General features: G+C 38.5%; 1 protein-coding gene across 1 annotated transcript in view; it reads right to left on the bottom strand.

Moving 5' to 3' along the window:
• Positions 1-1,293: 1,293 nt before the first annotated feature.
• The window catches only part of XPO4 (exportin 4), a 79,799-nt gene continuing 63,716 nt past the window's right edge, over positions 1,294-17,376 (bottom strand). Inside the window, exons 14-23 of the mRNA XM_075719625.1 lie at positions 15,607-15,766; positions 13,746-13,915; positions 12,552-12,726; positions 11,147-11,440; positions 10,049-10,229; positions 8,417-8,535; positions 7,410-7,540; positions 6,520-6,637; positions 5,162-5,254; positions 1,294-1,491 (exon numbers count right to left, since the gene is read on the bottom strand). Of these exons, the coding sequence (XP_075575740.1) occupies positions 1,294-1,491; positions 5,162-5,254; positions 6,520-6,637; positions 7,410-7,540; positions 8,417-8,535; positions 10,049-10,229; positions 11,147-11,440; positions 12,552-12,726; positions 13,746-13,915; positions 15,607-15,766 (1,639 nt within the window). The remainder of the gene's footprint in view (positions 1,492-5,161; positions 5,255-6,519; positions 6,638-7,409; positions 7,541-8,416; positions 8,536-10,048; positions 10,230-11,146; positions 11,441-12,551; positions 12,727-13,745; positions 13,916-15,606; positions 15,767-17,376) is intronic.

The following is a 17,376-nucleotide window of genomic DNA, read 5'->3' as shown; positions in this document are numbered from 1 at the left end:
CATTTGTGTTTGCTTCAGTTTTCTCTGGCTCATGACTGGAGACAAAGCAGGCCTTGGTTTTGTATTCATGTGCTGCTCTCCCTTGTTGGTCCACTATACTCAGGGCACTATATTCTGCTGTCCTAATAGCTAAAGTGCTGATATAAAAAACCGAGCACGAGCAGAGCAGCTGGGAGGGCTCTGCAGCAGTGGAGCCAGATTCAGCAAAACCAAAAATCCCCCACAGCACTACACATCCCAAGTACCTTCCTTGACTCAAGTCAAACAAACATGGCCCTTGAGTACAAGGGTTTGATGCCCCCATTCTAGCATAATTGTTTTAGCTAATGCCCCAACTTTAAAAAGTTTGCCAGTAATTTACACTTTTTGAGTTGTTATTGCTTAAGCAAACAGTTCAGTGTAGAAATACATTGCATTTGCGTGCAGCCTGGGTATGAATCAAAACAGATACTGAAAGTAAAACTACACATGAACCTTGCATTAGACACTCATTCCAAAATGACACGTCAACATGAAGGGCTGCAACAAGTATGCAGCAGCTTAATGCCAACATCCTAAACCAACTCTGAAGAGTCAAATCTTGCCTTAAATTTCTTATCTAAAGTATATGAGCTTTTTTTTTTCTTTTAAGTTAAGGCAATGAAATGGCTACAGTTCCTAAAGTTCATTTTAGGGGAACAAAAATATACACCTTTTTTCTTCTGAACTTTAGGCAGCAGAACATAATGTAAAAACCTGCATTGCATTAAACATGCAATGCCAGGTTGATGTAGAAAACCAGAACTAAACACAAGTTAAAATACCATTTGGTTTTTCTTTCCCATTGGAACACAAACTCAAACTTTAAGAGAGGAAAAATAAAGCTTAAAATCAGCTAAACTGTTTAGAGCTTTGTATGTATCTGCATCACACTCTAACCTGATTTTGGGTAGAAAAGAAATCTGTATGTTTATCTGGTCACTCGTATTTTAAACCAGTGGCGGGGGGGAAGGCACTGAATTTATTTTTCATTGTGCCCATATCTGTTTGCACATATATGGAAAAATCAAATTCAAATTTTCTGTTCATTCTCTCCCACACAAAAGTATGACAGATTGCAGCTAACACATAATAGCAGAAGCTGATTCAAAGTTGACCTCTCCTATTCCATTGTGTTATGTTCAAACTTCCAGGCTCTTTAGAATCTGAGATGGCTGCAAAGAACCCAGAGACAGGTACAAGATTTAGTCAGCATTCAGCATTTCTCAGTGCATTTTGCAGAAAGGGTCTTAATTAGGCATAGAGTTTTGTTGTTTATTTTACACAGAGAAGTCCGCCAACATTTGCCATAAATTCTTCTAAACTCTTTAAGAAGGCCATCTTCTGCTTACGGTCCAGTGTAGGGGGAGTGCTGCTTGCAGTAAGCTTGTTGAAGGCATCTGCTAACCGCTGGTAAATTACTGGATCTTGTTGAGTTGATAGCAATGTTTCAACTAGTTCTGAATATTCAGCCTGTTACATAAACAAGAATCTTATTAACTTAAAAAAAAAAACCAAACCAAACCAATATATACATTCTCTCATCAGGACAAAATCCAGAATCAAGGCTGTGACAGAAAAATATCAGTACCTCTCCACCTGTTACCCAGTTTCACTGACCAGGATACCAGAAGCGACTATGGACCTGCAGCCTTTCACCTACCTCTAAACCAGACAAAGCCCTTCAGTCAGACCAGTTTTTTTAGTAAGGCTAAAGAAGCCTTTAGAGCTAGGTACAGTGCTTTGCAGTGCAGAGTAAGAAGAAAATTTTAAGGCACACCCTTCAAAGTGCCTTCTGGCTCTTACTTAGCATAGGCTTGCTCCTGCAAACCATACTGCTCTTCTTCATGCCTGCCCCACATTTGGCATGCCATACCAACCATCTCCTCCCACAGGTTTTTCCTTCTCTAGACTCCCTTCCCTGGGACAGAGCTTAGATTCCTTTCTAAGAGTTTCCCACTTATTCTCATGCTTACTTGGACAGAAACAGAACACAAAGAAACACGTTAAACATGACTAAAAGGACAGTGAAAGAATCTTTGAGAGCTTTGAGAAATGCAGCAAACTGACTCTTAACAGGCGCCTGGCTCAGCTGCTGAGGGAACACGTGGCTACCTGGTATGCAGCAGCATGGCTCCTGGAGGGGACTTTGCAGAAACTATGGAAGCTTGTGCAGCAGGGGATGAGACTGGGACCTAAAAACTCTGCTGGGGGCCAGGATCTGGGCTGTTATTATGGACAGACTGCTGAGAATCATCCTCAGCCCTCAGTCTATCACTGCTTGTTGTTCAGCCACATGGCCACCAATGACACAAGCTCCAGGTGTCCCTTGGCAGTAAGTCCAGAGCTACTGAGCTCTGGGAGCAAGGGTGAAGGACATGGGAGCCAGAATGGCAGTCCCCTCAGTTCTACTGGTGAAGGGCTTGGGTGGGGGTAGACACAACATGAAGTTGCCACCTGTGGCTGGTGTCACAGGGTCTTTTTGTCTTATATGATCATGAGTCCCTCTTTGAGGGATGAGGCTGCTAACGAGAGAGGATCCGTATGACGAAGTGGCTCAGGAACACCTTTGCCAAAGGCTTGCCAACCTGGCAGGAAGGGCTTTAAAGGACACGTTGGGGGCTGGTGGTAACAGCTTGTAGATAAGTGAGGGTGATGGCTTTAAGAGTGCTCATTGGGAAGGATGAAACAGGTTGAAAGGAGGCCAGCCTCAAATGCCTGTGCAGCAATGCATTCAACTTTGGAAACAAACAGAAGAGCTACAGCTCCCTGTGCAGATGCAGAGCTGCAACATCACTGCAGGCACTGAGATGTGGTGGGACAGGTGGCATGACTGGAGTGGACAGCTCTTTAGGGAAGCCCTTTAGGGAAGAAGAGAACAGAAGATTGCCATTTATGTGAGAGGGCAGCTCAAATTAAGGATGCTTTTCTATGGACTGGGCAACAATCTAGTTGAGTGCTTATGGGTCGTGATCAGATGAGAGGTGGTAAAGAAGACATCATGGTGGGAGCTTGTTACAAATCACAAAAACAGGGTGAGTAGTGGACCGAGTCATCTTCAAGCAACTTGAGGAACTTTCCAGATCAGACTTATCAAAGATTATCTCCCTAACATTTGCTCAAATACCAGGTGGGCCACATGGCGTGATTTTGCATCTGCTACTCACAGCTAGGAAGAGCTGGTCAGGGATGTGGTAATTAGTGGCAGCCTTGGCTACAGTGATCATGAAATAGTGGAGTTCAGGATCCTTAGGAGAGCAAGGAAAGAGGGCAGCCGACTACAGACCCTGGACATCACAAGAGCAGATTTCAGCTTATTCAGGAGGCTGGTGGGTGGGATCCTGTGGGAGAGAGCTCTGAAGTCAAAAGGAGCTTAGGAGAGCTGACAGGTCTTTAAGGACAACCTCTTCCAAGCACAAGAATAGCCTGTCCAGATACTGAGGAAAACAATATAAACACATCAGGACACCAACCCAGCTAAGCAAGGAGTTCATGACTGAACTCCAGTGCAAGGAGGACACAAACAGGAGACAGAAGCAGGGACAACTACAAAGGAGGAAAACATAAACACTGTCTGGACAAGAACAATGACAGAAAAGCAAAGTTCAGCTAAAGCTGAATTTGGCAAGGGACATCAAGGACAAGAGCAGTTTCTACCAGGACATTAACAGTAAAAGAAGGAACAGGGAAAAATGTGGGCCCTGCTGCTGAATGGAGCAGGTCATTTAGTGATAACAGACAAAAGATAAGGCTGAAATACTCAATGCTTTCCTTGCCTTGGTCTTCACTGACAGGTTTTCTAGACCTTTATGACTAGAGACAGGGTTCAAGGAGGAGAGGAACTACCAGTAGTAAAGAGGATCAATGCAGGGATCTCTTGAGAAATCTTGGGGGATACAAGCTCATGAGACCTGACAGAATCCATCCAAGGGCTCAGAAAGCTGGCTCATGTCATTAAAAGGCTGCTCTCTATCATCTTTGAATGACTAAGAAAATAATGAAGCAAGTACTCCTGAAAGCTATCTCTGGGCATGTGAAAGAGAAAGGGACTGAGAACAGCCAGTGTGGATTTACCAAGGGTAAATCATGTTCTACCAACCTGTCTGTCTTCTGTGATGAAATGACTACAATGTGGATGAGGGGAGAGCAGCAGATGCCTGATGTTAGCAAATCTTTAGCAGCGTTGCACAGCATTCTTGTAACCAAGGTGGGACTTTACTGCCTAGATGGGTGGACTACTACATGGGTGAACACACACCTGTATCACCAGCCTCTAAAGGATTGTGGTTAATGGCTCATAAGCAGCTTCCGGGTGGCATATAAGTGGCACTGAGAGCTCTCATGTTGGCCTTGTCCTGTTGAATAGTTTAGTCAGTGACCTGGAGGAGAAGAAATGCGCTCTCCTCAAGTCTGTGGATGAAACCAAACTGGGGAGTGGAGCCAGTGCATTCAAGGGCAAAACTGACATCCAGAGACACTTAGTCAGGCTGGAGGAATGAGCTGACAGGAACCTCATGAAATTCAACAAGGACAAACACAAAGTCCTGCAGCTGAAGCAGACTAACCCCCTGCAACTATACAGACTGAGAACTGACAGGCTGGGGAGCAGTTCTGCTGAATAGAAGGACCTGAAGGCCCTGGTGGACAGCAGGCTAAGTAAGTCAGCAGTGTGCCTCAACAGCAATGAACACTAGCAGCATACTAGGCTCTATTTATTATTTATCTTTACACAGGACTTGTTAGATCAGATGTGGAATACTGTGTCCAGTTTTGGACTCCTTAACACAAGAAGGATATTGATGAACTTGAATGAGTCCAGTGGTGGGCCACCAGGACTGCCTGGCAGGTGCTGAAAGCTATATTTTATTTCTGTATTTTAGAAAAATAATAAAGCATTCAACAGGCCGCTCAGAGAGGCTTTGGAATATCCATCTTGGAGGTTTTCAAGACACAGTTGGAAAAACTCCTGAGCAGCCTGATCTGAACTCAGTGTTGAGCACACTTTGAGCAAGAGGTTGGACTACAGACTTCCTGAGGGTCCCTTCCAACCTATTAATTCTATGATTTGCCAGACGCACAGTAACTAACCACTCTCCTTTAACAAATGACTGGTTTTCAGGGTGTAAGTGTCTAAATGCCATACCTGATGCAAACACACTAGTGTGTAGAATGCTTCACCTGCTGCAGTTGTCATTTCTGTATTGTGCTTCTGAAGTACCAGCATATCAAAGACCATCTGAAATCACAAACCAAAAGTAGTTACGGAAGTGTAAACTTAACTTTCTACCTTACCAACATTTGCTGCTGAACCTCATCTTCACTTCTGATAATAATAATAATAATGAACTTGTATTTACAAACATCCAAGTTTGTTTTGTTGTTGTTTTTTTTTTTAAATTTAGGTATCAGTAATTGGAAAGCCAAGTTCTTTCAGAAGTCGAGTCTTGGCTTAACAGCACAAATTCACATCTCAAAGCACTGAAAGTTGTTGTTGATTTATATGTGTTCTTCAGAGAGAAATGGCATCTCTTGTATTTTTCTCCAAAAGCTGCAGATACTCCAGAGAAAAAAGCCTTTCCTCTTCCAGAATAAAACAGGGAACTTTTTCCTCAAGTGCTGGAGACTCCTACAGCTCACAGTAAGCCAAACAGGGAACAGATTAATAAGAATGGTATTAAAATTTTAAGTGCAAACTTAGAGAAGAGGCAGAAAGCTATGTTAACTTAGAAGAAATATAAAGACAAATAAAATTATTTAAGGTGTTTCTCATCCTCTCAGCTTGGCTGATGTATACTTCTAATGATCAATCCCCAGAAGTTCGAATGTCAGTTTGGTAAGAAAAGATGTCTTAAGGAAAACTGAAGACTTTACAAAAAAATCGGAAGACAAGTACACAAGTTCCCCAACTACTTTGTTCCCAGTTAGCAGGAACCTGGTTGCTACCAGGTCACTCCAAAATTCAATGAGATAGAGTGGATGGTCCTAAAAGGAAACTACTAAATATGATACTGGATTAAGAAAAAACATAATTCATTGGATACATTGAATAAATGACAGCATCTTCTTTCTAGTTCCCAACTATGCTCTTTTTTCTGCTTCATTTTAGGACTCTACCCAGCCTCCAGTTCACACAACTCGAAGCTTTCTATTTCACACTTTTCACAGTAAACGTTAACTGCAAAAATTGTCAATCAGGTTTATTCCAGAGCTCATGGGCAGAGCATGGATAAATATAAATTGCATTTTGAGAGGCTCAGGTCTTTTGTTGATTGGCAATAAGTAATTTCCTCCCTCTATGCCTCCATCCTCCTTTGTACTCTAGTCCAATGTCTTCAGTCCTTCATGCTCTCTTTCTTCTTAAAGTACCAGTTTTTTAGTTAACAGGCTGTTTCTTACTGTATGTGTGATCCTGATTAACCCAGCCAGATATGATCACTCTTTGGCCTCTTGATGCTACCTGTATGCAAAAACCCAAAGTAACACGAAACGCAGATGCCTTACCTTAAGAAAGTGCCTTGTTGCTAGAAAAAGGGTTGAATCTGTTTCTTGTGCTTTTGCACACTGTTCTGCTAATGGTGTTACAGCCTCCAGACAGAGCTGGCAAACCTCGGAACTCATTCTGATAATGAGTGTTAAAGAATCAAAGTCATATTTCAATTAAATTGTGGTAAACTTCCCAGTGGTGTCACCAGAAAATATTTTAAATGCTTGTGTGTTTCAAGATTTCTTTTTACTATAAAGCTGTTATTAAAAAAAAAATCAAATTAAAAAAAAAAAAAAGAAAAGGGAAAAAAATCCCAACTTTGTTGCCTTCTTTTATTAGCTATACACCCTAAGGTAATATAACCCCCTCTGACATAACATATTCAGAAAGAGTCCCTTATGGTCAAGCTCATCTGTTTCTGACACGTGCCACAGATTAGTGAAAATGGTACTCCCATTATGAGAGGGAGAGCCCATTGGCACCCTGACAGGAAATGCTCTGGAGCCAGCCCAGTAGAACAGCAGCAGTGTTTTGTATTACCAGCTGAGGAATTAATTCAGGAATGGCTTTGGGATACCAGCTGAAGGCTTATGAAGTTACACACTCTGAAGTGAAGTAATGGAGGAGGCAGGAATGGCTGCCAGAAAAAACTTACATGCTAAACCACTTAAAGGCTGCATTCAAGCAACACGAGTCAGAGGAAATTCAGCTAATACTAGAATCTCAACAGACACTGCAGTGAAACTTTCAATCACCAGAGAGTAAGAGTTGATTACCAATATATAATTATAGATACAGAGACTGATAGAAAAGGAAAAAAATGCAAAGAAAAATAAAATCCGATTTTTACAGGTCCTTATAAAAGCAACTCAGATTTTTAAACACTCCCAAGCTCTATAAAGGATACGATGACATCCCTAACTCCAGTGAGTACATTAGGCTCTTAAAGAGGTCCTCTGGAAGTTGTGGAATTTTCTCAGGGAATATCTCACAGATGAAAGTGATTAATTTGTAATACTGATTACACAGGGATGGAAACTGTCAAAAGAAAAACATGGTAATTTTAGAATCAATCACATAAACTCTGTTCTGACATAATTTCCGCCTTTACGAAGAGACAGGACTGATGCTTTCCACTGAAGAGGAAAAAACAATTTTAGTAGACAACTTCAGAGTCATTAGAATGGCTACAACTTTATTAGCAAACACTGTGGTACAATAAAAAAGATTGCTAAAGCTAAACAGTTGATGGTGGGAGCCTGGTATCTGCTCTGTACAAAGTCAAGGAGTTTTACTTCAGGCATGAGCAAGTCTATTCCTGTGGGGTAAAAGCCTTGGTCACAATAGAGGGGCTCCTAGGCTACATCCTTTGACTTAGTTTCATCTAAAATGGATGCAGCTCTCATACTCAGCAAGTGCTACCAGATAAGAAAGCATGTGAAGAGGGGACAACTCAGATGCACTTCAGAAATGTTCCCCTGATTCATAGTAAAACATTAACACAGTGCAACCCAATGAAATAGTGCCATTCCATTGTTTCATATTTTACTGTTCTACTGACAAGCGGCTGATGTCTATGATATGAAAGCCAGCTGCATTGTGAAAATAATTAAAGAGTTATTACTTGCTCCCAGATCTCTTTTTTTGACTAATGTCACTGTTTATGCTTCCTATCACATTTCTGACACTATCAGAAAAAGGATTCCACGAGTCACATTTCAGGTTTGGCTAATTGTTGACCTGCTTACAATATTTCTTTTCAAACAGTATCTAGAACTGCCAAACAGTTATTTGCATTTTTAAAAGCCTAGAAAACTCAACTTATGGAGGTGGAATGCATATAGGAATGAATTCTGGGAATTCATTACTATAAAGTTTTCATATTCTAGCAACTATGTATAAAAACATACTTACCTTCAGCAGATCCTGGGACATTAGAGGCAGAACTAGATTAACCCCATATAAGACAACATCTGCTGCTGATACAGATCTATTTGTAGCTTGCCCAGGTTCATGTCCTCTAAATACTTCATCTGCAGAAAAGACAAAAAATGTTTTCTATAAAAGGAGGATTAAACATATTGAAAAAAGAGTCCCGTTTCTTTATTATAAAGACATTTTTAAAAATAGGACTATTCCTCTCTCCCCAAACAAAAACATGAGGCACTGTATTAAAATAGAAACTTAGTGAGTGGAGGCTGCCACATCACTCTATATTTATATTCATTAGGACTAAGCATTTCATAATCACGTGTACCAGATGGCATGCTAAAACAGAACACTTCAGATACTGAGGGCTCCCTTCCATTACAGAACATTGCATTTGTTTCTAGTGATAGCTGCTTCATGCCTGCACACATAAATAGTGAGCAAAATATTACTTCATTTTTATACTTTATATATATTTTACCTATGTTTATATATATTTTATAAACACAAGGAGGAGAAAAAAAATCGGGAGAGTTAATGCAGTAGTTTAGACGTTGCCAAGCTTTTTCCAGTTACTGGTAAGACCTACCTTTCCCATCAACTGGCAGTGACCTTAACTTTTATAATTCCTGCATTGAGTCAGCAACAGTATGCAGACAACTTACAATACATTTGATCTCTGGGCATTACATTTAGGTAGTATTCACATTTCTTGGTTTCATGGTAAGTATTTTACAGTGTTTTCCATGCAACTAACTTCCAATGTCTGACCTCAAAGAGTGTGTTACATGGCATCGAGCTGTCTATTCAATGGACAAAGTCTAAATCTGTTTCTGTATTTGTGTTGTGCATGCATGACAAAAAACTAGACTGACGCACTGAACTTTGGAGTACAAGGTTCTCCCTTTCAAGATATACCTGAAGAAAGCAATAAGCAACATCAAAGCAGCCTAGGCAGATTCAGTTTGTTACTGAGCATGTCTTCTGTGCAAACTGTATAGGACGTGGTGAGATCTGAATCATGCAAATGTGTCTCAACGTACTCAAAAGCAATGCAGCACAGCTAAGCTAGAACTGGCAGATCATATTCAGGACTACTGCAATTTTAAGTGGCAAATACACAGAAGAAAGTAACAGGCTGGGTTACAAAAGAGAATCCTTAACTCTGTCCACATACCATAAAGCATGTTCTGTGAATGAGGAATATAGAAAACCCTCAAATGTGATGGAATTTTAATGAGCTAAGCATTTCAGAAAAGTTGGATCTTGTACTAAGAAGAAAATCCATCTGCCCTCTTGCGGTAATTTACTATTCTGACTTCTCTATGGGTTTTTTGTTGTAAGACTGCTGCTACTACATGTTCAGACTTGCAACATTCAGATTTCAAGCTGTTTCATACATGACCTATTTTATGAGAGGAATAATAATTTCAGATGGTAGAATACTGTGAAAAGTCCTTCCTTTGCTACTGGCACATTAAACAGTAATTTCCATATCCTGATCTAATTAAGCCTAAACTTCAGTCTTCACTTTACCTGGATTGAACACATGCCCCGCAATGATTTTTACAGTTTAGAACACAAGTTATGGTTCAGCAGTTACCAATTCCTTCATACCTGTATCACTGAAATCTATGAATTCTTTTGATAGAAGATTAGTGAGAAGCTCCATAATAAGAAGGAGATCCTGGTACTGGTCTTCTTCTGCTGTAACATCTATCCGTTGTCGACCTAGATTATTCTTGGAATACACCTGGAGCAGAGTTAGGCAGGCCTCATACAAGTTCATGGCTTTGGCCTATAAAACAATGTTAGATAATAAGAAAACTTCTGTATGCTAAAGGAGACACATATTGTTTTAAGATGGCATTACTTGGTTGATGATGCCCCAGGATTTTAATTTCAGTTATATAACCACTTTTTGTAACAACCGCACACAAAATCATCAAGGAAACAGCCACCTTAAAGAATAGGAACACTTATACCTGTATATTGATGTGCTACCCGTTGAAACAGCAGAGCATTAACTTTTATCAATTCCTCCATTTTTTTTTGGTTTGTTTATTTGTTTTCTTAAGAGTGGTTTGGGACAGGCTGACACATCTTACTAATCTCACAAACTAGATTACCAACAAAATCCCTTGGGGTCTCACTTCAGCTATCAAAGTTTGGAGCCATAATACACTGTGCATACCCAGTTTGGAATAGGCAGGATCGCTTCCAGATGCAAAACCAAAATTAACCAACAGTGCAAAGATGTAAATGTACTGCACTGACTCGTTTTACCAGATAATATCTTGGTATCCATTATGCCTTGTTTAGGACCAAGGTAGTGTCTCTATGGTACGCATTTGCCACATAAAACAGTGCTGCAATTCTCCCAGACAAGCCTTCAGGGAAGCTTGATATGGTTAAAGGAAGTACTCAACATGGTCTGCACTCTTTTGCCACGCATGCACAGAGTTAGATTAGTGATGAATTATAGTTAAGTTTATTGGTATAAGAACACTTTTAATCCTGCTTTTAGTCTTTGCAAGTGTATATTTTTAAACAAAGGAATTCCTCTAACAGATGTGACCATATAGCATTTCTTTCTCTATAGAATCTAAAAATCACTATCCTCTATTATGTTTAAGGGATAGCACTGTATACACACGCGCGCGCACATACACACACACACACACTCTTCCCCTCCTTCCCCTTTTGGTTATTTACCTCTCCAAGATAGCAAATTTGTTTATGTGCAACTTCAACAAAGACTTCTATTATGAGATTAACAGTCTCTGGTGTGTTTTTGTACACTTCCATTAATCCAATGCAATTATTAAGGAAGTCCATTAGGAAATTGAAGAGAATTGCTACGTTATCAATCTGGGTAGCCTCAGCAATGCCACAGAGTGCTTCTAATGTAGCAGTGATTTCCTGTTTCACTTCCTCCTCCTGACAGATCTGCTGAAAGTTTTCTTGGTTTATCACATTCAAGAATCGCTGCTGAAGTGGCTGAAGAACCTTGAAATTGTTTAGAAAAGTCACATTAAGATAAGAATACTATCACGGGATGTGAGGTTTAAGTAATTTAGCAAGCTCATGGGTTGCTTTTGGCACAGCAGTACAAGAATCAATGACTTCCAGTTTCCAACAGCTTAATTATGTTGTTATCTGTCACATTAATGTAACCTGAAGTGGTAGCGATTAGTGATTCTCATTATCCATCATAACCTGCAGGCTGGTTTCAAAACAAGCACCTCCATAAACATTCTGTGTTATTTTGTTGTCTTTAAGCAAATAACAATGTCTTTCTCCGGCTCACAGTATTTCATTCTCTTCCAAATTCAGTATTGGGGGAAAAAAATTGTTAACAGTTCATCAATGAAAGCATTAAGATTCATATTCACAATTATCTTTGTCATATTATGATTCTCAATAGTGCAATCTTTTGTAATCAGCTGTGTTTAGAAACAATTTAGAAACTTCCACAAAAATAGTTAAATGTTTTTCCCAATTACTTCCAGTGCATTATAGTTTTACCTTCAATCACTAATTCCATATCTTTGCTAAAAAAAGCAAGTTTCTTTCAGAAGGCCAATGCTTTACAAACTCATGTGGTGCTCACAGATCACATTTCAGCTACTTTCTAGCACCAATCTTTCTGGTATTAAATATCTGAGCTTTAATGGAGCCAGGGCATAAAAAGCCGGTCAAGGCTCTTCATTATGTCCCACATTAGCTTTTTACTTACTGTCATTATCATCAAGTGAACAACTGAACAATGCATAACACTACCAAATTAAAATAAAAGGAAGAAATTACACAGTTCCAAGGGAAATTCTTAACTTATTATAATAGTCTCTTTCAAGTGTACTGCTATATTGGCTGTTTCACGAATTCTCCAGGTAATTATTAGTTGTTTCTCTTTAGGTTGTGATGTTTTAGATAAAATTTTTGGCAGCTTCTCGGTGCCATACAACTATCGACCTTCAAAGAGAGAATAATTTAAAAAAATATCAATATCAGATGTTCAAAAGCAAAAGATTCTGTACGAGTTGATTTTGTGTCACTATAAAATTCCCCAAGTTGTTTGTACTACTTGCTAAATAACAGAAGCATCAAAATATCTTACCTCCGTCCAGTATTGTTGCTTTGTTTCTGTATCCATATGAGCAAAACCTCCTAAAACTAAAGCTTTCATTAGTGTTCTCTGCACAGAACTGGACAAATAGTGAAGAGGAGGGCTTCGCCTTGCAAATTGTTTAGCTAAATTCCACCAGTTTTCACACTGAATAACTAAGTTTGCCCTAGAAAAGGGAAAAATTAAAGGATTAATTAAAGAAAAGACTTCACAAAATTGTATGAACAGATCACATCAGGTTGCTAGCAGTTGTGAGAAGTTTTGGTTTGGGTTTTGTTTTGTTTTGTTTTTGTTTTTTTTTTTCTTTTTAAGTTTTAATTCCTTTATTCTAAGGCTAAATCGCCTTTTGACTTTCATCTTATTAGTGCCTCACCTCTAAGATTTCTAAAGTATATTCTCTGAAAATAGTGCAATTCACATGGGAGAAAAGCAGGGAAGTGCTTTAGTTTTACACACATACACACACAGAGTTAATGGACATACTGCATGGATTAAAAGCTTAGTCTCATTATATCATGATAAAATAAGCAGTTTATTCCAAAACTAGCTCCTGTGGGGTTTAATTTTTTTTTTTTTTTTTAAAAAGAAAATTCCTCAAGTGTTTAACTCCTCAAACTTCAGAACAGTCTTTCAGCAGACTGTGAATGCATGATTGCATGTATAATTGCATATCAATTCACAAAAGTAAAACTTTCAAGAATTTCCTGCTTCACAGTTCATGACACCAAAGAAAACTTTGACATTTGTATGAATCTGCCAAATCCCGGAATTTTTAACAAAAATTTTATACGTTTACAAAACACATTTTATACTGACTTAGCCAGTATCTGAACTCTTAATCCGGAAGAACTTTTTCAACAAAAATAAACACCACCACAAAAATCCTTGCAATAAGAGTGGAGACCAGGAGAGTTTTCCTTTCTCACTGTTTAAGAGTGAGGCACAAAGGTAGGGGAAGGAGAGTGCACTTCTAAACAATAATAAAAATTAGATCATGTTTTGTCAAATCTAGGTCTCACTCCTCACTTTGTCAGACAATTTTTTTTTTCCATTTATAATATGTTACTAAAGTAATTTGACTTACAGAGACATGAATATGAAGTGCCCCATTCTGGATTACTTTGGCCAAAAAAATTTAAAGGAAGCAAAAGAAGTTTTTTGACTTCCAGAGGTATAGCAACTTACCGCTCTCTCCTTTCCACTAATGTTACTAGCAGTTGTACAGTATCATTTGCAAGGTCCTGCTCTGAACTCCACACTGCCAGGTTACTGATCACTTTTTCTAAAAGGTAACCCACAATCCACTGGGAACCCTCTGTATCAGCACCAAATGCTGTACTAAATGGCAGACTTATCTATAAGAAAAGCATTAAAACGAGTGAGTTTTACAGAAGCCAGAACCCCAAAGTGTATGGTAATCATTGTCAGCAAATTCTTTTCAGGCTGTCACTTCTTCCCTACTTCAAATACACAAATGTTACATAGACAAAGGCAAAGAATACCTGCAATAGAAAAATCTTTGCCAAATTTATATTGGAATTTTAAGCACAACACCTAAAACAAAGAAAAGTTTCAACCTCATTACAAAACCAGGTTTGAGTATGTCTAGCTTTTAATGCCAATGAAAGTTCAAAAGCTTTAAAAATTTTAAGAAAGATCCAAAATCACCTCCCAAAAGTGTTTCCATGAATTTACAATGAAATTCCTCAAAATTCAGTGATAAAAAAAAATTAAAAATAAAGCTAGCTGTTGATCTAGATCGAATCTTACAAAAACTTATTTTCATTACAATTTTTCTGCATCTGCTTTCTGCAGATTCTTCCTTCAGTCTACACATCTTTCAGGAAAGATGTCACATTCTGGTCCTGGCACATTAAAAAACAGTTCCTTGAAATTGCCTGTTCTCCTATCTTTAAAAAAAGTTTCTCAAGAGTGAAATCCAAGGATTTTGTAATAGTTGTGCATGGGCTTCCTGTCAGCACACCACTAACATTTCTAACTTTAAAACTCCTAATATATATGTGACTGAGCATAAGGTTTAAATAGATGTTTCGACCACTTTCACATGTCAACACAAACTAAACATGTGCATTTCCTAGATACTCTATTTTGTCTCTTCACATTGTTTCTCATGTGGATCTCCTTCTTACATGTTCTCCAACTCTTCCCCAACTGGTAGCTTTACAAATTCTTATCTCTGCTGTAAGTACAAGCTGAAAAATACGATTCCAACTATTTACAACTCTTTGGTATACCTAATTTTGTTAAGGAGGGGCCTCCTGAAGCGTTAGTATTCTTAGTTGCTTCAGTAGTGGAAATAAAGGGGAAGAGGAAGAGACTTCCTTCTCAAAAGTTAGAGCCAATAGGACCTCCTCCGGATGAGTGGCCTCTATCAGCTAGCTGGATTATAGTTAGTTCTATAAGCAAAATCAGGATCAAGGTCTAATAATGATTAGTGCTGTCCAAACATGGTAAGAAGTTGCCCTTTACAAAGAACGCCCCATTGAAATCATGATATATACAATGAGAATGTATGAGAATGGGGAGAGGAGAGAAAGTAGCATGACATTAGTTAATGTATACTACCTTGTGATTGTGTTAAATATCTAATTCAGAATTATGACCAGCTTACTAAATCATCCATCAAGGGCAACCACTGTATTAGAGATGAACTGTAAGATCCGATGGAGAGTGAGAAGTAGCTTATAAAATTGTCAGCGAGTTTCACCCGCTATGCAGCTTGAGAACGCACTATGCTATTCTGCTATGGCAATGGCCACACCAAAAAAGAAAAAAAGAAAAAAAGAAAGGAAACAATCACACTTGCAGCAAGATGTGCAAGAAGGGTCCTCTAACAAGTTATATTTCTAATTAAAAAACTGGAGAAAACATCAACTTTCAAACAAATTCCGAAGTAAACCACAACCCATTTAACATTAAAAACACTTTATCATTGCACTTTAAAATAGCTACACTGACATCCGTATTCATAGGGTAATATTACTGCTAATACTCACCAATTAATTCATAAAAGTTATATCCTTACCTGATCATATAGCTTTTCATCTACTAGGAGGTAAGTCTTTGCCCAGCGCTTGAGGAACCATACAATATCTTTGCCCATCTGGGGGCTCAGGAGGTGCGTGAGATTTGCTCTTATTGCTCTAGATTCTACTTCTGATACTCTTAAAATAGCAGATAACAACCTGCAAATTTAAAATACAATTAAATACAATATATAATTTGTATATAAATACAAAAATAAATACAAAAATACAATAAAATACAATGAGGATGCTGAGAGAGTGGGTTTTGGAGAAGCAATGGGACTACCAAACACATTTATTTTTCATGAAGTATGACAGAAGGAACAGGGTAACACAAAGTAGTTCATCTCTAATGAAGTAGAAAGCACCTGAATCCATTGTTTCTTTAAATGCAAGGAGAGACAGGATAGACTGGCATATATCCTCCAAAAAGTCAGAACATGCATTAAAAGATGGGTGATTATCTTTGACATCAAAATTACTGCAACAAAGTATCTTCACAAGCATTCTGACATCAAGGGAATGAAGACAAATGGACTACTTTGAGTGCTTGAAAAGCTTTTTTGATAAACTGTTTCTCCCTTCCTTGCACCATCAAGCTTAGTGAACAAGTGGGGCCTAATTATGCTGTTTTTGCAGTGTGATGCATATGGAAGAACAAATACAGAAACAATCAGTTATTTCTCTCTTTTTCATTACCGCAGAGAAACGGTCTGAAACTACAGATCACCAGGTGACTGCATTAATACGAGTCCATGAAACTACATTAAATATTAGCTTTTTTAGTATATCAATTAAATTTGGTAAGAACATAATAAAGCACAAGGAATTTAGAAGTTGAAAGCGGTCTCTTTCTTGAAGATGTTTCAGAGCTATTGCCAGAAACCCTCACATCTCTCCTTATTTAGATCTGATTTTATTCCCATCACCACTAAGATACCACATCAAGAAATCCTGTTTGTTGGCCACTTCTTGAAGCTGCCAATAGTATCAGTGAACAGTATTCAAATTTGTAAACATTAGACAAATCATTGCCAATGAAGATCCATTTTTCTAGCCTCTTCCAGAAGAAGAAAACGTTAAGTACACAAAACAACTAATCTTCGGTGAAAAATCTTCCATGTCAATTAAAAGTGGAATGCAATCTTCTGAAGTGTGAGTATTCAAATTGAGGGGCCCTTTGTGGGCATCACCCTTCTTGCAAAAAGAGAATGGAAATCCCCTCTCCTGCTCCTTTTTATAGGCTAATAGTGATATGTGTACATAAGTGACAACAATTCCTCCCATGAGGACCAACTGAGCTGCTGCTGCCAAGCTGGGGCAGTAACTCATATTCAAAGTAGACAAGCTCACTGATGCTCTGGAAAGTGTTTGCTTAAGCTGTACATGTGCTGAATGAATTATAGAGCATATAGTGTATTATCTAAAGATTTTGATCTACCAGCATTTTAGTAATTTAAGTCATTTTAAGGACTTTCTGTAACAAATAGATCAAAGATGGGTTTTCAGTAGAGATATAAAAATATTTCTGTTAATTTCCAAGACTTTGGCTCATGTCCTGTGATAAGACTATTAGGTCATCAATCTAGTCATTTCAGCCTTTCCATCTTGATTCAGTTTTATCTGTTTTGATGCCTTACTCTCATTTTTATTCTCAGCCCTCCCCTGGATCACCTCGACTTGAAATATCATCTGTATTTACCCTGCCTGCCTTTACTCTAAAAAGATCACTTCATCTTTTCTGTCTTTTCTTAATCTCTTTTACAGCA

Source organism: Pelecanus crispus, chromosome 1, assembly GCF_030463565.1.
Source record: "Pelecanus crispus isolate bPelCri1 chromosome 1, bPelCri1.pri, whole genome shotgun sequence".
Lineage (NCBI taxonomy): Eukaryota > Metazoa > Chordata > Aves > Pelecaniformes > Pelecanidae > Pelecanus > Pelecanus crispus.
Note: the sequence above shows the minus strand (reverse complement) of the source record. Positions and strands in the feature narration are given on the sequence as shown.